Source organism: Cebus imitator, unplaced genomic scaffold (assembly GCF_001604975.1).
Source record: "Cebus imitator isolate Cc_AM_T3 unplaced genomic scaffold, Cebus_imitator-1.0 Scaffold299, whole genome shotgun sequence".
NCBI classification, from domain to species: domain Eukaryota; kingdom Metazoa; phylum Chordata; class Mammalia; order Primates; family Cebidae; genus Cebus; species Cebus imitator.
This window is the reverse complement of record NW_016107614.1, coordinates 2,228,206-2,248,549: the sequence shown is the minus strand read 5'-3', so window position 1 is coordinate 2,248,549 and position 20,344 is coordinate 2,228,206. Positions and strand designations below refer to the sequence as shown.

The following is a 20,344-nucleotide window of genomic DNA, read 5'->3' as shown; positions in this document are numbered from 1 at the left end:
TAGTATCAGTAACTGAAATGCACTTTCCTAATATGTTCTGTACTTTTACAGAACATGTAAAAGTAACAATTTGTTACAGAACATGTAACAATTTATAACAATTTGTTACAGAACATGTAACAAATTACATGGTGCACAAAGGAGATTATCTACTAATTATTCTTAATTTTAGGAAATAAAATGTAAGAATTCCACAAAAGCAAGACAGAACACATAATAGGTTTGGTAGAAATTATGTGAAATGAGATAACAAAGAATTTTACAATGGCTGTTCTGCCCATTTTAAATTCCAAATATCTCACAGTAGGCCAGGCACAGTGGTGGCTCACACCTGTAATCCCAGGATTTTGGGAGGTCAAATCACTTGAGGTCAGGAGTTCCACACTAACCTGGCCAACATGGTGAAACCCTGTCTCCACAAAAAATACAAAAATTAGCTGGGCATGATGGCGCACACCTGTAATTCCAGCTATGCAGGAGGCTGAGGCACGAGAATCGCTTAAACCTGGGAGGTGGAGGTTGCAGTGAGCAGAGGTTGCACCACTGCACTCCAGCCTGCATGACAAAGTGAGACTGTCTCAAAAAAAAAAAAAAAAAATCAATCTTGGCCGGGCGCGGTGGCTCAAGCCTGTAATCCCAGCACTTTGGGAGGCCGAGGCGGGTGGATCACGAGGTCAAGAGATCGAGATCATCCTGGTCAACATGGTGAAACCCCGTCTCTACTAAAAATACAAAAAATTAGCTGGGCATGGTGGCGCGTGCCTGTAATCCCAGCTACTCAGGAGGCTGAGGCAGGAGAATTGCTTGAACCCAGGAGGCGGAGGTTGCGGTGAGCCGAGATCACGCCATTGCACTCCAGCCTGGGTAACAAGAGCGAAACTCCATCTCAAAAAAAAAAAAAAAAAAAATCTCATAGTAAAATATTAGCATCTATAATTGAAACCGTGAAGTGAAAATTCCTAAGTTACCTCCTTGTCTAGCATACAGACTTCCTCCAAAATAACCATTCACTGGAGACGTGGCAGCATAGACAAATATGGCTGTACTGAGCATTGATCCCCTCCTAAAAAGGCAAAATACACACATATATGATCAATTAAAATGAACAATTTAAAGAAAACATCATACGGTCTATTATATTACCATTAGTTTAATTTCAAAGATAACTTTAACAGAAACACAAAAATATCACACCCCAAACTACAAATAAAACTCAAAAGATTCTCTATAGTGAATGAATTTGTAGTTAAAACTGCATTTATATGACATCGCTGATACTAATTTTTTTAACCTGCAGTTAAATGTCATGATATTCTAAGCAAGTATTTCACATTTATTCAGCAAAAATACTAGAAGCTGACCCTAAAACTGTTTTGTGACCCTGTAAACCAACCCCATTACATGGAACAAGATGTTCGTCTGTTAAGAAAAATGACTAGAATAGTCCATTTCATAACTTGATTCAACTGCTTCTAATTCTTACCTGCAAACAGAAATAAAACAGTAGTATAATCTATACTAAATACTATTATTTTAGACGAAATAACACTGAGACTTTCCCCGTTCCTCTGATACTGCTGAAAATGAGTTTTAGGCCAGTCACAGTGGCTCACACCTATAATTCCAGGACTTTGGAAGGCCAAGGTGGGCAGATCACCTGGGGTCAGGAGTTTGTGATCAGCCTGGCCAATATGGCAAAACCCAACGTCTACCTAAAAATATAAAAATTAGCCAGGTGTGGTGGCAGGTGCCTGTAATTCCAGCTACTTGAGAGGCTGAGGCAGGAGAACTGCCTGAACCTGGGAGGCGGAGGTTGCGGTGAGCCGACATCGCGTCACTGCACTCCAGCCTGGATGACAAAGCAAGACTCAATCTCAAAAATAAATAAATAAGTAAAAATTTAAAAATTAAAATCAGACATGTGATTTTTAAAAAGTCTATAGGTACTTCACTCTTTTGTTCACAAATATTCTATGGGCATTTCCTCCCCGTCCCTCAAATAAACCATTTTATCTACACTGGAAAAGTAACAGTCCTCCTTATTCATCTCTCCAAGATGGGAGATGGGGAACATCTGAAAAGGTGTTTAGCTTACACACCCTTACCATTCTCCACTGAAAAGTTTCAGAGTAGCAGCAGCAGCATTACCAAATTTATCCTTCACCTTCTCAAACTCTATGCCTTCTCAATATCACACTGTAACAGGTACCCACACTGATATTGCTCCTCTACCTATACTCTCAAAATATTTTTCCTCTCTGATTGCTAAAGTGACCAAAGGGGCAAAGTAATTTTAACATTACATTATCTGCTGTTTACCCTTTAGAATCATTCCTATTCAAGTGATTTATCCCAATTTTGTGTGCAAATTTTTCATTTTCTCACCACTTTGTATTGTTATTATCTTTATTTTCATTTCCACAACATAGCAAATTAAGAAAAGAGTTCTGGAATAAGACTGCCTAGGTTTCAATCCCAGCTCACTAATGTTCTTTACTAATAAGGGTGCTCATTGATCTCGGTCATATTATTTCTCCGAGCTTTAGTTTCCTGGTCTGTAGAATGGAAATAGAACAGTTCCTTCACAGGGTTGATGTCAAGATTAAAGGATCAAAGGTGCATAAAACACTTAACATGGAACCTCAATAAGTTAGCTACTTTTATATAATAATAAATCCTTAATGCTTTAGTGCTTATCATAGAGGTAATGAATTACATTCACTTCAAATAAAGACAACATAGAACAACCATTTACAGTAGTTATAGGCTAAAATAGCAATGCATGGCTTGCCTGCTAATATTATACATTAGTGCGTGGTTTCTTATTTATAAAAGTTGAAGGTCTTTAAGTAGAAGAGCTTCTGCATTAAAACAAAACAAAGGGCCGGGCGCGGTGGCTCAAGCCTGTAACCCCAGCACTTTGGGAGGCCGAGGCGGGTGGATCACGAGGTCAAGAGATCTAGACCATCCTGGTCAACATGGTGAAACCCTGTCTCTACTAAAAACACAAAAAATTAGCTGGGCATGGTGGTGCATGCCTGTAATCCCAGCTACTCAGGAGGCTGAGGCAGGAGAATTGCCTGAACCCAGGAAGCGGAGGTTGCGGTGAGCCGAGATTGCGCCATTGCACTCCAGCCTGGGTAACATGAGTGAAACTCCGTCTCAAAAACAAAACAAAACAAAACAAAAGAGTTGCCTTAACACTAATACTTTGAAAAGGAAGAGGCAAAAATTTGGATTCTAGAAGAGATTATCTTCCAGTGGCTCATAAGACTGCAACAGTACAGCCACTGTCAATTCGATAGTGATTAACTTAATCTAGTGTTTAATGTAAAGAACAACTTCTTGGTAGATTTGAAATATTTTTCTTCTATTTAGGATCCAGTTTATCTGAAATACATTATACCCTAAAATATAAACTACTCACCAGAACGCTTTAGTTAGTTTGGGTTATTTCAAAGCTTATGTGGTAAATGAATTAGAAAGGTTATATTAAAGAAATACAACCAAAACTACAGGGAAATAGCTTTGTTGGTTAATACATGTTCATTTCAATTCAACAAGTATTACTGACTGAATACCTTCCACATGCAAAGCTCCTTATGTAGGCACTTTGAGAATTCAAAGGTAAGTTATGACCTGGTTTTCAGGCCTGATTGCTATAGTGGATTGCTTAGAGGAAACAAATATTTAGTACACAGTTAAATATTTATGCAACTAAAAAGCTATTTTTTCAGCAAGAATGTACTGCTTGCCCACCAAGTACCAGGCATATAGAGGAAAGAATGCATTATGAACTGAAATAGAGGCATGAAATGTAACTGGAGAAAAGTGTCATTCTGATTGAGGACTTCGTAAGGTGGCACTTGAAATGCCTGAATTATGATCGCTACCACCCTGGCACCAGAGTGTGTTTGCTTCATAGAGGTTATGGCTTTCTGACCACTGAATAGGGACCTGAGATCTTTTGTGAATGTAGAACTTTTTCACATAAAGACCTCAAATCAAGAATTTCTTCCAAATGGTTTTGTTTGCAAAGAAAAAAATTACCAAAAATCGTGTCAATATAGGATAGATATTGACCTAGAAGTTTTTTTTAAAGAAGTTATGAATTATTTTTCTAACCTTATGTGACTTTTCATCACTGTTTTTCTATTATTTACAGCAGTGCTTTCTTCTACTCTGATGTGTTCCAGATCTGAAGGTTAATATGAAGTAACTTAGTAATTAAAATTCTTGTACTTCTGATGAAACCCTAATTGGATCTTCAACTGTCAAAAAAAATGCCTATTTACTTTGTCAAACAGCTCTAGATTAAATGTAACCTCTGTTCATATTCTTTAATGGAACATAATCTATAACTACAATGTTCAGTAATGCTAATAAGTTTTGGCATGTAACAGAAAAATACAGATTACTGTTCATTATTTGTCTGCATTTATGACATTTATCACAAATTGTAAGATAAAGGAAATAAGTAAATCTTTAATTATTACTGACTTAAAAGATTCTGATGATTAAAACTATTCAAGAACAATAAAGTGTAGGCACTTACTCAGTATATAAATCTTCTATCATTGCAACAATAATAACAATGAGAGACACAGCAAATATCTGACATCCAGAACCAATGAGAGAGGAAAATATCAGTGGGTGACTTGATGGTCTAAATACATCTCCGTGCACCTGTTTCCATCCATATTCATCTCCTAGGTCTCTATCCTGTATACAAATATATATAGAGAGGGAGAGAGAAAAGCAAATCATTCAGAATCACACTAAAACACAGAAAATAGGTAAAAATTAAAGTTTCCTCCTTCCAAATTTATAGCTACTTAAAGAAATTCAAAACATTGAGAAAATATATTCCAAATTTAAGATAATCAATGCTTTAATAACAATGTTAAAATGCTGAGGTTCAGGAAGTTGACTCCTGATTGTGCTCAGATAATCTCAAATAATGGAAAAAGAAAAGGTCTAGTAGCAAAAAGAAAAGGTCAAATTGGGAGAACAGTAAACTGACTCTCTTAGTGTCACTTTCAGACACTACTCTTGCCATTCACATCATAGCTGTCATATACAATCAGAGGCTAGGTGGAAAGTGAACGAGAAGAGTATCAAAACCAGTACTAGATGCCCTAAAAATGCAGAAATGTCCTTTAGAGCCTAGAATCTAAGAAAACATATGGGGGAAATATTGGATATGGATGTTTTTACTTAACAGTCTATAAAGCATTTTTTTGAAAGAATTTTATTTTTACTTTGCAACCTTAGTAAGCAAGTGCTCCTTAAACATTTTCTAACAAAGCTTGCTCCTAAAATAGTACTTCCTAAGGAATAGCAGTCCCTCAAGGTAATCTGTTTTGGTAGGGAGAATCCTGGTCAGAGGCACCCAACGCTTTATCCACCTTCTAATATTTCACAATATACTCTAGTATGTTAAAATTTAAAAGTTGAAACCATTTCCTAAGTCAGGCATGGAGGCTCACACCTATAATCCCAGTACTTTGGGAGGCCAAGGCAGGAGGATTGCTTGAGGACAGGAGCTAGAGACCAGCCTGGGCAGCACAGTGAGACCTGTCTCTACAACAAATAAAAAAACAGCCAGAGGTGGGGCCTGTAGTCCTAGCTACTTGGGAGGCTGAGGTGGTAGGATCACTTGAACTCTTGAATTCGAAGTTACAGAGAGCTATGATCACACCTCTACACTCCACCCTGTCTCTTAAAATAAATCTCCTAAATTTATTTAATGATACAGTATACCTACATAGAATATCTATTAGCTATCACTCTATATAACACTTTTAGTTCCATAACTTCGTAAAAGAACTTAGAAAACAAATCTTTCCTCTGAATCCACTAAACTAAATACAAATTAATCCTTCTACCCATTCCCTGAATTTTAAGCAATATTTAACAGTATTCAAAAGTTACTAATACAGGTCTACATCCTCCTAGCTGCAATTCCGAAATAAAAAGTTCTAAAAACTAAAAGTTTATTTCTTAGGTTTGACATAGTCTTACTTGGTGGCAAAGCCTGGCTTGAACTAACAAGAGTTTATACTATTTATTTATTGCACTTTAAGTGAATGTTCATATGTTTTACTGAAAAAAAAAATTAATTTTATTTGATTACAGGGCATGGTTACAGACCACAATGGGCATTTTACATTTTTCTTAACTCTAAAAATCCTGAACTCTGGAAACTCATCTGGCCCCAAGGACTTCTGATAAGAAATTATGACCTATCTTCCAATATTTAAAACTTAACACTCAGTTAAAATGTTTTTACAAATATGTTTACTCACCATATCATCCATTTCTTCCTCTTTACTGTACCGAGCATAATCTTTTCTTAATGTTCTCATTAAAATCATTGAAACTAAGCCCACCAAGAAGATCACCATCATGAAGGAGTTGAAAATTGAAAACCAATGAATCTAAAATAACGGAAAATAAAATGTTACCAACCTGCAATATCAGCCACAAAATTCATAGGTTCCAAGAGGACAACTAGATGTTAATACAAAGAAAAAAAGTCTTCTAAAATCTTTTAGATAAAAATCCAAATTTAAGACACTTTGAGGATCAGTATTCATTATGCCAAGGGATTGGCTTTCTTTACAATAAGCTCCCATATGTTAAAAACATGCTACCATTTATATAAATTTTCAAAATCAAACTTATTGTTTAAAAAAAAAAGTATAATTTGGCCATACGGCCTATGCTATTCAGCATTAAAATAGCATAGCATGGAAAGGCAGCATGCTTTCCATAAAACAGTATGGAAAAAACATCAGCTCTGGAGTCAAACATAGTCAATTTCTGGCTACGTGACCTCGGGTTTCTCATCTGGAAAACTGAGAAAAAAATGCTTACCTTTTAAGTGATTTGTAGGGCTTAATAATATATATGTATAAAGTATGGCACCTTAGATACTCACTCAGTAAATGTTACTTCCCTTCCCCCTAACTGAACAAGCTGAAAACCTCCTTAAAATACTAAGACTAAACCAGTATACTTGACTGCCATGGACTTAGATCACCATCCTGAATGATTTGCTTTACTTGCTCCCAGTGACATCCTCATCCTGTCACCATCATTATTCAGCCCTTTCCAAATCCATGTTACATAAAATACTGAGGCATCCTTTAGTTCCTCAATGTTCTTGAAGCTCTTGGCTTTAATTTTATCCACACATTTGTTACAGCATTACATCTAGATTCTGGTTCATAATCACAAGGTACTACTGTATCTCTCAGTGGATTTCAAAATGTAGCACATCTAATTTGAACTAAGTCTGTGGCACTGCCCAGTTATTTCTTTATTTACATTTTAATTCCCAAAAGATCTTTGGGGATAGTCCCAATTTCTTTCCTCTCTTTAAGGCCCCAATGCCATCCTTTCTCCTGCCTTCCCTTGAAGCCAATCCTGTCTTCTACTATCCATCATGACAAAACCCTTTCCACATCCACTCTTTGAAGCGTTTTTCCCCTCTCATTTTGCTTCCCAACCTCTCCACCTTTCACCAGCATCAGTAATCTCCAAAGGTCCTTATCTACAACGATGTCTGCTCCCTGGGGTTGTCATAATGTTTAAACAATAATGGTAAAGCAAATGATATACTGTCTGGCACATCATAAACACTAAATAAAATCTAAAAGTTATTGTTATTGCTATTATTATCTTTTGAAGTGTTTGCTTCATCTTTTGTCCTTCCTTCTTTTCATCTTCTCACCTCCTGATCCTTTCAATGCCAATACTTTTCAAAGGACACATGTTCCAGTTCTTCCCTCACTTCCTCCAAAACACAATACAATCTCACTTTTGCCCTACAAAATTTCTCTGAAAGGCCTGCAATGAACTTCTAAGCCAATTCAGCAGCCAATTATCTGCCTCACTCTCCTTGATCTCTCTGCCACATCTGACCTTTCCTGACACTACAGCATCCTACTTCACTGGCTGCCGCTTCTCCTCTTTCATCTTCCATGCTGGCTCCTCCCATCCTTTGTGAACTTTTCTAAAAGCTCCAGTCTTAGTACTCTGCTGTGACTTCTTCAGGCTCTCAGAACTTTTAACCAGCATTCCAGTGATGATGCTAACACCCTCTCCCCCACCTCCCACCCCACCCCAAATCACTAGTTTTCTTTTTCACTCATGTTTCAGGCTTTTGCTAACTACAATGATTTCCACTTGAATGTCTTTCTGGAATTTCAGACTCAGACTGCCCTAAAGTACATTCATAATCTCCCACCTCACATATAACACTTGTTTCTGATTCTCTAACTTCTGTTAATGGTACTAACATTTAGCTTTGAAATTTTAGAAGTATCTCTGGCTCTTCCTTCTCCTTAATTCTTCATAGGTAATAATTATTAAGCATATATTTTTCTTCAAAATTACCTGTATCTATCTATTCTGCCCCATTCCCATGCCATCACCTCATACCTTGACAGCACTAATGGCCTCCTAGTTGGCCTTTTTTTTGGTCTCTCCCCCTCCTTTCAATCTGTCCTGTAGAAAGCTATTAAGGAAATCTTTCTGAACCATGTTCATATTATCAGTCCTCTATTCTAAAACTTAGAGCTGTATACCCTATTTTGCTCATATCAAATCTATTTTCTCCAATATTCTATACTCCCTGTAATATGGTCATCTCACCTTATCTCGCCAACTTTTCTTTCCATTATATTCTATATTCTATTAAGGCTTATCCCATCTTTAAGAGCCCACAAGCACAGCATACTCATTTCAGCCTCTGTATTTTTCTCATAATATCTTCTCATGTAAGATCTATTTCTATTCCCCTTAGCAAATTCTATCCAGTCTTTAAATTCCAACACAAGCACCTTCCCCTCCATGAAACCTCCTATCTACGTATTACAGTTCTTCACAGATATCCTCCTGCTCTAAAATTCTATAGGATGTATTGCTGTGTATGATTAGGACATATGTTAACTTGGGCTAATGTGCTGAATATGTGCACGAAGGTGACAGACAGTCTTGGCTCTGTCACCCACTCTGAGGTTTAAGGGATGGGATAAACTCTAAGGCTCTTCCTAAAAAACAGGAGGCTGCCTCTTCGGAAGATTCTTCCTTCATTCAACAATTTATTTACTGAGTACCTAGTGAAATTATAAAGGAACCAAGAAATGCATTGTTTTTTGTTTGTTTGAAATGTTTGCTCAAAAAAGATTACATAAATCTGAGTTTATTGTAAAAGTATCATTTAAGATTCACAAAAGCAGTCTATGATTTTCCAATGATTTGACTTTGTTTCTACCCTTAGATGTTAATAACCCAGAAAAGCTGAAGGGAAAGAAAAATGACATATATCTTCTTTTAGTTAATTTATGAAAATTTTTATGATAAAGAAGTTTTATATAGTTACTACTTAGTAGTAACTATACTAATTAGACACACACAAAATGTTGAAATTTCTAACAAGGCTCTGCAATTTTCTAATCTAAGATATACACAATCTAATCTATTATAATGTAGTAATAACCTGAAATTTTATAATATTCTTTTATTGTAAAAATTATGAGATGCTATATAATTGTGAAATTATAATATCAGGGAAAATACTTCTAAAAAAAAAAAAAAAAGTCACAAAACAGTTTACTAACCCTACTAACTGCTGCATGCCGGCACCCCCTAGTGTCACTAATCCTGAAGGTGCACCCTCAATTTATCATAAATTTTAGAACACAACTGGAGATAAAAAAACTATACCAACAATACTGCCTCTGACATGCTATGTGCCAAACACTGAACTAGGTGCTTTATATCAACATGAAATTTCCCAACAGCTCTGCGAGGTACTATAATCCTTGCTTCACTATTAAGGGAAAAGAAGCTGAAGAACTCAATAACCAAGGTTATAGTAAGTGGCACGGCATCGGAGTTTGAATTCAGCTCTAATTCTTTGCTTGCACTGTTAGTCACTGTATTAGAAGCAATCCCTATACTTGTACAGATCATATCCCCTCCTTCTATTAAGGAAAACGATGCAATATTTCTCTTTTCTCCTGCATTGTCAGTTTTGCAATCTCCACTGAACCCCATCAGCATATAATGTTTTTCTTACATCTTAAAAAAAAAAAAAAAAGGAAAGTCTCCTAACTCCATTTTCCCTACTGGCTACTGCACCATTTCTTTGCTCCCTTTAGCAGCCAAGCACCTCACAAGTCCACACTTGCTGTCTCCAATTCTCTCCTCCCATTCTCTTACAGCAGCTCTGTTCAGATTCTGAATGTCCCACCATTACACCCAAATTACTGTCAAGTTCACCAGACTCCAGGTTAATCCAATGAGTACTTTTCAGTACTCATCTTACTTGACCCAACAGCAAGAATTCAGAACTAATCTCTCTATCCTCCACGATACACTTTCTTCTCTCGGCTTTCAGAACTCATTACCTTCCCTTCCTTCCTTCCTTCCCTTCCTTCCTTCCTTCCTTCCCTCCCTCCCTCCTTTCCTTTTCTCCCTCCCTCTTTCTCTTCCCTCCTTTCCATCCTTCCTTCCCTCCCTCCCTCTCTCTTTCCCCTCCCTCCCTCTTTCTCCTTCCTTCCCTCCCTCCCTTCCTTCTCTCTCTTCTTTCTCTCTCTCTTCTTTGTTTGCCTCAAAGCCCTTAGTTGAACTCCTCTGCTCTCCCTAAGTTCTTACTACTGCACCAGGGCTTAGTCCTTGGTCTCTTCTCTCCCTACATTTCCCTTCCTTAGTAATTATTACATCTAGTCTCATAGTTATAAATATGATCTGTGTGCCAATTACTGCAAGATTTGTATCTCTATCCCAGACCTCTCTCCTGAACTCCAGGACTAATATATCAAATTTGCTGGTCAATATCTCCATTTGGATATTGTATAGGCACACCAACACTAACATGTCCCAAACTGTACCTAATCTTCCCCTCTAAATCTCTCCAAATACAGCCCCAGTGACATCAGCTCCATGCAGACTGAAAACCCTAGAGTTTGTCTCAACCTTTTTTTACCTTCCTATCAATCAGGAAATCTCACTGGCTTTAACTTCAAAATATATTCACAATCTAACATCTTTTCATCACCCACCCTGCTACCACCCTGGTCTGAGGTACCTTACCTCTTATCTGGATTGCTATACCAGCCTCTCCACTGGTCTCTCTGCTTCTACCCTTAACTTCCAGAACCTATTCTCAACATAATAATCTGATCCTTTTAAAACAAAAGATGTGTTACTCCCCTGCTGAAAACACTACAGTGCTCCCCTGCCCACTTTGCATTCAAGAGTAAAATCCAAAGTCCTTAAAATGACCATGGATGATCTGACTCCCCCTACCTCTCTGACTTCATCTTCTTGCTAGTCCTCAAATCACAATAACCATATCCTCACTTTAATAGGCTTTTCAATGGTGTTGCCTCCACCTGGAATACTCTTTCCCCCAGATACCCACATTCTTTATTTCCTTCAACTCCTTCAAGCTTTTGCTCAACAATCCACCTCAGAGGCTAACCTTGACTATAGAATATAAAACTGCAACTTGCCCAACCCCTAGTACTCTTTTTCTGCTGTCTACTTTCTTTTTTGACACACTTCCCTTTGAATACAGTGTTTTACTTATTATGTTCATTTCATGTCTCCTTCACTAGAATATAAGTTCGTAGAGGGTACAGATCTTTGTCTCTATTTTTTAATGTATCCTACTTACCTAGTACAGTGCTTGGCAGATAGCAGGTGCTCAATTAATATGTGTTGAAATAAATACAGTATAATGCTTTACAGTGAAAATACTAAAAGGCAGTCTTCCCCCTAAGTTGTCAATACCCAATAGGGCTAGAAAAAAGGCAGACCTAAGAGTTCCAGTAGGGGCTGCCAGTTAAGAGCCTTCATATCCTCAAATGTTATCTAAATCTTGAAATTATCTATGTCCATAACCCTATTCAATATTGCTGAGCATTATACTTGAGGAGAACACACAGCAGGTAAGGTTGAGGTGGGGACTGAGGTAGGGAGAAAATTTTAGCTCCAGGAGTAGTGTACTAAATCTTTCAGTAAGGACAATTCAGGGAGGGCGTGGTGGCTCTCGCCTGTAATCTCAGCACTTTGGGAGGTCAAGGCAGGCAGATCATTTGAGGTCAGGAACTCAAGATCAGCCTGGCCAACATGGCAAAACCCTATCTCTACTAAAAAAAATATAAAAATTAGCTGGGCTTGGTCGCGGGTGCCTGTAATCCCAGCTACTTGAGAGGTTTAGGCAGGAGCATCGCTCGAACCCAGGAAGCAGAGGTTGCAGTGAGCCAAGATCACACCACTGCACTCCAGCCTAGGTGACAAATAACAAATTATGCTATTTACCCCCCCCCCAAAAAAAGGGCAAATAGCATAATTGTTAAAATTTTTGAACCCTGAGGAAGATCGGAAGTAATGATAGGTTCCAGTAGAGTCTAAGAATGTAACCTAACAGTAATATGTAAATCTGAGACAACAAAAACTTATGGGCCATCTCAAAAACAGGTGATTAATAAACTTTAAAATTCTAGTCCAAAAGATTAGATCAAAAGAAAGAAGCAGTAATTCAGGAAGAAACTCAAAAGAACAGATATATCCCCATAGGCCTTGTGTTTTTATCTCCATCCTGGAGGAGGAAACCACCAAAACAAAGTCTGATTTTTGCTATAAAGAACTAAAACTACCTGTACAAAATCAACACTAACGCCACTGGCCTTGTGAACTAAAATTCAGCAAGTATCTGTCAGTGGGGGATGGGGGAAGTAGGGGTATTTCTTCCCATTCTTGATGTCTCGTTCTACGTGGAAGGATTTTGCAACCAGAAATTCCTGACCTCCATCCACTCTCTCATTACCTCCTTCTCATGCATACATTCCATTCTTTCTCTACACCGTAAGTTTTATAAGGGCAAGTGCCCAGATGGAAAAGCCTACAATATACTGTCTGAGTGTGTTGTCTAATTCTGAGTTTCAGTAAAAGAAGCCCACTTAATCACAGATAGATGGAAGCCACATTCCCCAATATTCACCTTATTAGAAGTCCAATGCACTACCCATTGCGTAACACAGCCACCTATTATATTCACCTGATTAGTGGTATTTTGGCTTCCCATATGTTATATTTTTCTTTGTATATCTCTTAATTGGTTTAAACCACAAGCACAAAGAAGGAAGTTTTTGACTACTCCTCCAAAACTCCCTATCATCTTTATGACTTCAAGCTCATGCTTTAAATCACCATTAGCTAAACCTTTTAATCTACAGTCCTCAACACAGTGCCCTGCAAATGACAGATGCTCAATGTTTATTAGACTAATTGGTGCCCATATTCAACGTCTTAAAATACACTATTTACCTACCCGATGCTGAAAAAAGGACGGATCAAGATATTTGTCAAATCGATCTTCAAATTTTACATCTGACTTTTTCCATTTTACCTGAAAAAACAATTTTCATTTGAAAATAAAGGCCAGTAAACAAATTAAAATCTGATGACAAAATTCTGGGCAAAATATAGAACAATTTACACACACTTAGAATTAAAATTCACTAGAGAAATGAAGAAAAGTTACTTACAACATGAGAAGTTGAAACGGTTATGATAAAACTAATTAACTTTTCTGTTTATTGACAAAACAACTTTCCAAAGAGGGGTTGTTTCAGTTTTCAAGGACTGTTCACTATTGTTGACTTATATATTATGACCTAATAAATATGATATGAACTGAACTAGTACAAGCTCAAATCACAAGTGTCTAAATCAATTAAAATAAGAATCTGTACATCTGCCTGGTATGATTCCATCCTGCACAGCTGTTCTCTTGAGCAACAGTTATTTATCTCCATCCGCCTTCTTGCCCACCTAAGTGCATGCTGCCATCCCATGGAAGATTTGATGGATGGGGACATGAGGCCCCTTAGGCCCCAGAACTATCTTTTCAGTTGTGAATTAAAGGCCAACAAAGATTACCACTTTAAGGTGGATAATGATGAAAATGAGCACCGATTATCTTTTTAATTCAACCATTGTTGAAGACAGTGTGGCAGTTCCTCAAAGATCTAGAAATAGAAATAGCATTTGACCCAGCAATCCCATTACTGGGTATATACCCAAAGGATTATAAATCATTCTATTATAAAGACACATGTAGGTGCATGTTTATTACAGCATTGTTCACAATAGCAAAGACTTGGAACCAACCCAAATGCCCATCAATGATAGACTGGATAAGGAAAATGTGGCATATATACACTATGGAATACTATGCAGCCATAAAAAAGGATAAGTTCATGTCTTTAGCAGGGACATGGATGAAACTGGAAACCATAATTCTCAGCAAACTGACACAAGAACAGAAAACCAAACACTGCATGTTCTCACTTATAAGTGGGTGTTGAGCAATGAGAACACATGGACACAGGGAAGGGAACATCACACATTGGGGCCTGAGGGATGAGGGGTTAGGGGAGGAATAGCAAGGGGTGAGGGGATTGGGAAGGGTTAGCATTAGGGGAAATACCTAACGTAGATGATGGGGCAATGGATGCAGCAAACCACCACCATGGCATATGTATACCTACGTAATAAACCTGCACGATCTGCACATGTACCCCAGAACTTAAAGTACAATAAATGAATTTTTTTTTAAAAAAGAATGATCAGTTTAGGGGCCAGTGCAAAAGATGAATTGCACATTGTTGAAGCAGAGGCAATGAATTATGAAGGCAATCCAATTAAAGCAACACTGGCAACTTTGAAAATGTCTGCACAGCCAACGGTTTCCCTTGGGGGCTTAGAAATACCACCACCAGTGGTCCTATGGTTGAAGTGTGGTTCAGGGCCACTGTATATTAGTGAACAGTACTTAGTAGCTGTGGAGGAAGATGCAGAGTCAGAAGATGAAGAGAAGGCGGATGTGAAACTCTTAAGTATATGTGGAAAGCGGTCTGCCCCTGGAGGTGGTAGTGAGGTTCAATCAAAAAAAGTAAAACTTCCTGCTGATGAAGCTGATGCTGATGATTTTGATGATGAAGAAACTGAAGAAAAAGCACCAGTGAAGAAATCTATACAAGATAATTCAGCCAAAAATGCACAGAAGTCATATTGGAATGGAAAAGATTCAAAACCATCAGCTCCAAGATCAAAAGGACAAAAATCCTTCAAAAATAGGAAAATACTCCTACAACACCAAAAGGACCTAGTTCTGTAGAAGATATTAAAGCAAAAATGAAAGCAAGTATAGAAAAAGCACACTGAACAGTCCTGGGCACTAACTGGTAAATTAAGCCCAAGAGTGGGGACAAAGGAAAAGGAGAGACAAATAGAGTCCATACTGAGTATCATCAACAAGCCAGACTGAAGTCTTCTATCTTAATCACAATCTCCTTTTCTGATTTGTCACAGATGCCTCTTCAGGCTAGAAACAATCTCACTCATGGTTCCCTAAAGCACTTTCTTCTGACTGCTGTGATTCAGTGAATCTTGCCCTTTCCGTTCTATTGTGCATTTGCCTTACCTCTGCCCATGTTTTCAATCACCTTTGTATCTCCTCAGCTACTCAGTAAATATTTGAATGAATTTTTAAAAAAAGAATCTGTACCTCTTTATTTTTAGACTGCATTACTTTTATTACAACTATAAAATTCCTTTGTTAAGTTCAGTTATGCAAGTATTATTTGCATCAGGTACATATGCACAAAGCTTGAAAAACATTCAAAATTGACTACTAGCAATGGACTGATTCCAGATACGAGGCAATAACTGGCAGAGAGGAGACCTTCACCAAATTTCTTTCTCATTTCCACTATTTTTAAGCCTAAGAGAACAGAAATAGCTTGATAGTTGCTAAAAGGCTCTGACACACTCTCACTGTGCAGGAGTATATTATTCCAACTGACAGAGCAAGCCATAGCAAACTATATCTATCCAGAAACTTTCAATACATCATCACTTCTATCTGCAACATTAAAAAGAAAAGGGAAACAATATGACTGCAATCTAAAAATGTAACCATAAAAATACATGACTGGGTTACTCTAATTACTCAGTTATAATAATAAACTTGGCTGTAGCAAATGGTTTAGGTCCTGCAAAGGCATAACTGGTATCTAATAATGCAGACCTGAAGCAAATACTCTTTGCTTTTAGGAGGCTGACTTAGGTACACTGAGAAAATGCAGTTTCAATAATATTCTGTTGCATCCCATTTCAAGCTACATTTTCATTTACTAAAGCTCAAAATCTAATGTTCAAAGCCACAAATTGTTGACATCAGGTCACAAACACTACTCCTTACATAAAACTATTTGAATACTTACTGAATATGACATCTGAATTTTAGTATTTGGAACCAGTTTCACCTTTCCTTCACTAGTTAGATTAACATCAACAATTCGATTTCCATTAAAACCTATTTCAAGTTTTTTGTAGGTCCAAAGATAGTAATCTTCTCCATTTTCATCAGCCTCACCAACAATACCTACAAAAGAAAAAACACTTTATACAAGGTAATACCATTTAATATTTAAAATATTCTAGAAGCTAAAAGCTCATTAAAAGTTGTGGGGTTTTTTGTTTTTTTTTTTTTTTTTTTAAAAAAAAAGCAACATTAACCATTATTCCTCATGGTTAGAATAAGGCAAAAGTGCAAACTGGACTTCTACTCTTCATTAACTACTTAGCAAACACACGTCATGGTCATACCAAGACAAAAAAGTGATAAACAGCTCAGCATAACCAAACACTAATTTGATTCCCAAATTTCATGCTTTGTCATTAGTATAATTTTCATTTTAACAATTATCACCTTATATAGGTATACTACCGATACAGTTTGGATCTGTGTTCTCACCCAAATCTTATGCTGAAACGTAATCCCCAATGCTGGAGGTGAAGCCTAGTGGGAGGTGATTAAATCACAGGGGCAGATTCTCCTGGTTTAACACCACCCCTACTTGGTACTGTCATTGCGATAGTGAGTTCTCCTGGGATCTAACATTTAAAAGCGTGTGGCACCTTTGCCCTCTCTTCCTCCTACTCCTGGCCACTCTAGGCTCCCCCTTCACCTTCTACCATAATTATAAGTTTCCTAAGGTCTCCCCAGAAGCTGAGCAGATGCTACTATGATTCCAGTACAGTCTGCAGAACTGTGAGCCAATTAAACCTCTTTTCTTTTTAAATCACCTAGTCTCAGGTACTTCTTTATAGCGGTATTAGAACTGACTAATACAACTCCCTAACATCCCAAAATTTGAGGGAAGTGCCTACACCACCACCCATCAAGGTTACCTAGTGGTCAAACCAAAATTAAAATCAAGGTTTCCAGATCCCTAATCTAGTATTTTCTCTAATAACCTATGATCTACCCATTCCTAGTAAGGTGCACATATGTATATATGGGTACCAAAACTTAACATGTCTCCTTTTTATACCTCAAGTACTGGATCTGTCCCTGGGAAATCAGCAAAATGAAAGGAATGTTGAAAATAAATGTTAATAAGGATACAGTTTAAAATCATCACTTTAATCAAAATTCAGGATATTGGAAGAAACTCATCCATAATGTTAGGGAAATATTATAGGTGGTAGCTGAGGATCCATCTCTCATGCCCTCAAACTGCCAGCTATTTGTCCAATGTTCCCCACCCAAGCCTGTATAGTTCCCAATAGCTTCATGCTCTATAGTTACTCCTTAGGGCCTTCCTCCTATGGTTTAGTAAGTATTAGGGAAAAAAATACGATCATTTCTTATAAAATATTATTTATTAACCAAAGTGATTCTAATTGGTACAAATTCAAGGAGTATCGTTTTGTTTTCCTTGGAACTGTAGGGGGATAATGAAATCCTTATTTTATCTTTATTTTTTATTGAGACAAGGTCTCACTCTGTCACCCAGGCTGGAATATAGTGACACAATCATAGCTCACTTCAGTCTCAAACTCCTGGGCTCAAGTAATCTTTCCACTTCAGCCTCCGGAGTAGTTAGAACTACAGGCAAGTGCCATCACACCTGGGTAAATGTTTTATTTTTTGTAGAGATAAATCTCGCTATGTTGTCCAGGCTGGTTTCAAACTCCTGGCCTTGGCTTCTCAAAGTGCTGGGATTACAGACATAAGCCACCACACCCAGCATGAAATCCTTCTAATAATTAATTTCCTTCTTTTTTTTTTTTTTTGAAACAGAGTCTTGCTCTATTGCCCAGGCTGGAGAGAGTACAAGGGCGCAGTCTCAGCTCACTGCAACCTCCACCCCCTGGGTTCAATTCTCGTGCTTCAGCCTCCCAAGCAGCTGGGACTGTAGGCACGCACCACTATGCACAGCTTATGTTTTCGTATTTTTAGTAGAGATGGGGTTTCACCATGTTAGCCATGGTAGTCTCCAACTCCTGATCCCAAGTGATCTGCCCACCTTAGCCTCCCAAACTGCTGGGATTACAGACATGAGCCACCATACCCAGACTATAATTAATTTCATTAAGGTTTATTTACCTATCTACTCTGAAAAACTGACTTTGGTGGTAAAGACACAATTATATCAAGTAAGAAGCTATTCTCTAAGAGGCTTTTAAAAGATTCTGGACCGGGCGCGGTGGCTCAAGCCTGTAATCCCGGCACTTTGGGAGGCCGAGGCAGGTGGATCACGAGGTCAAGAGATCGAGACCATCCTGGTCAGCGTGGTGAAACCCCGTCTCTACTAAAAATACAAAAAATTAGCTGGGCATGGTGGTGCGTGCCTGTAATCCCAGCTACTCAGGAGGCTGAGGCAGGAGAATTGCCTGAACCAAGGAGGCGGAGGTTGCGGTGAGCCGAGATCGCGCCATTGTACTCTAGCCTGGGTAACATGAGTGAAACTCCGTTTCAAAAAAAAAAAAAGAAAAGATTCTGAAACCTTTACCCCAAGAAAATCAGATACAGAGTTTTTTTTTCTTTCTTTTTTTTTCTTTCCTGAAAAGGATTCCCCATGGTTCAGACATTCAAGGACATCCAAAAGTATCTCCCCAAATAGGGCATATTCTAAAATTCCAGGGCTATAAAAAATTTAACACAGGAAAGCACAGTTACCCTTATTGCTAATGAGGCCCACAGCTATGAATGAAAAAAACTAAAGCATGATGGCTTATGCCTATAATTCCAGAACTTTGGGAGGCTGAGGCAAGAGGACTGCTTGAAGCCAGAAGTTCAAGATTAGCTTAGGCAATAAAGCCAGACACCTTGTCTCTACAAACACACCAAAAAAAAAAAGAGCCAGGCGTGGTAGTGTGCATCTGTAGTCCGAGCTACTCAGGAGACCAAGGGAGGAGGATCACTTAAGCCCAGGAGTTCCAGCCTGCAATGAGCTATGATTGCACCACTGCACTAACCTATAAGCAACGGAAAACAACAGGGAACAAATCTGCTCTCTCATAAATAAAGGAAGCTCTAACCAATGGGTTTCCCTGAACTACAGGCTCAGAAAAATCTTCAGTGAATATTCAGCACATCTTCCTATCACTGTCAGAGCTGATCACAGAAATGTCTGCATTACCATAATAGTAACTACAATCATTTCTATGAAATGCTTACTATATATACCTAATTAACATGCAACACAGTAATGATGATGCATATAATTATCCTTTGATATTACCTTTCTTATAAATTTCATCTTAGTACGATATTAAACTCTGATCTCATATGTTCAGACTTTGTTAGTTTACTGCTCATAACCACAGTAATCTGCTAACAATTTTAAGAATTAGAAGAAACATTCATTACACCTAAGAGCAGATTTCCAGAGACAAAAGAAAGAAACAATTAGAGAAAAATGTGATCAAACATATTGGCTACAACAGCTGGCTGTGCTCTGCATCATAATTAATTTAATCAAGTCCAACACAAATGATTTTGGACTATTCATAAATTGGCATTAACTATGCCATAGCTCTTCTCCATTAATATGGATAAACAAGAGCAAAAACGTAAACATTTTTTTAAATTAAAGAGTTATGGCAAATAACATAGGAACTAGCAAAATAAGCCATTCAAAAAACTATCATACCTAGAAATCATACTACCACAGTACCCACATGAGAAAAGGATAGATTAAAACTCCTAAATCCTATTTAGTCCCTTTAATTGTATTTAAAAGAACAAATTAAAATAAGATATGAAAAAAATGCAAGCAGAAGAATTTTTTAGATTACTCTAAGCACCTTTTCACTCTTGAATCTGAAAAGTTACACTATATAAAAGTTCTATTTTAGGCAAGTTTCATGTAGGGCATGGCAGTGTTAAAAATCCTTCAGGTAGGCCGGGCGCGGAGGCTCAAGCCTGTAATCCCAGCACTTTGGGAGGCCGAGGCGGGTGGATCAC

The 20,344-nt window shown here is 37.8% G+C and overlaps 1 protein-coding gene and 1 pseudogene across 2 annotated transcripts in view; one reads left to right on the top strand and one right to left on the bottom strand.

Annotated features, from left to right (window-relative positions):
* The window catches only part of TM9SF3 (transmembrane 9 superfamily member 3), a 71,386-nt gene that overhangs the window by 29,625 nt on the left and 21,417 nt on the right, over positions 1–20,344 (bottom strand). For both annotated transcript variants that reach the window (XM_017502806.2, XM_017502808.2), the window contains exons 4-8: positions 16,311–16,471; positions 13,352–13,429; positions 6,309–6,440; positions 4,556–4,722; positions 969–1,063 (exon numbers count right to left, since the gene is read on the bottom strand). In XM_017502806.2, coding sequence (XP_017358295.1) covers positions 969–1,063; positions 4,556–4,722; positions 6,309–6,440; positions 13,352–13,429; positions 16,311–16,471 — 633 coding nt within the window. The remainder of the gene's footprint in view (positions 1–968; positions 1,064–4,555; positions 4,723–6,308; positions 6,441–13,351; positions 13,430–16,310; positions 16,472–20,344) is intronic.
* LOC108285528 lies at positions 13,458–15,270 on the top strand (annotated as a pseudogene).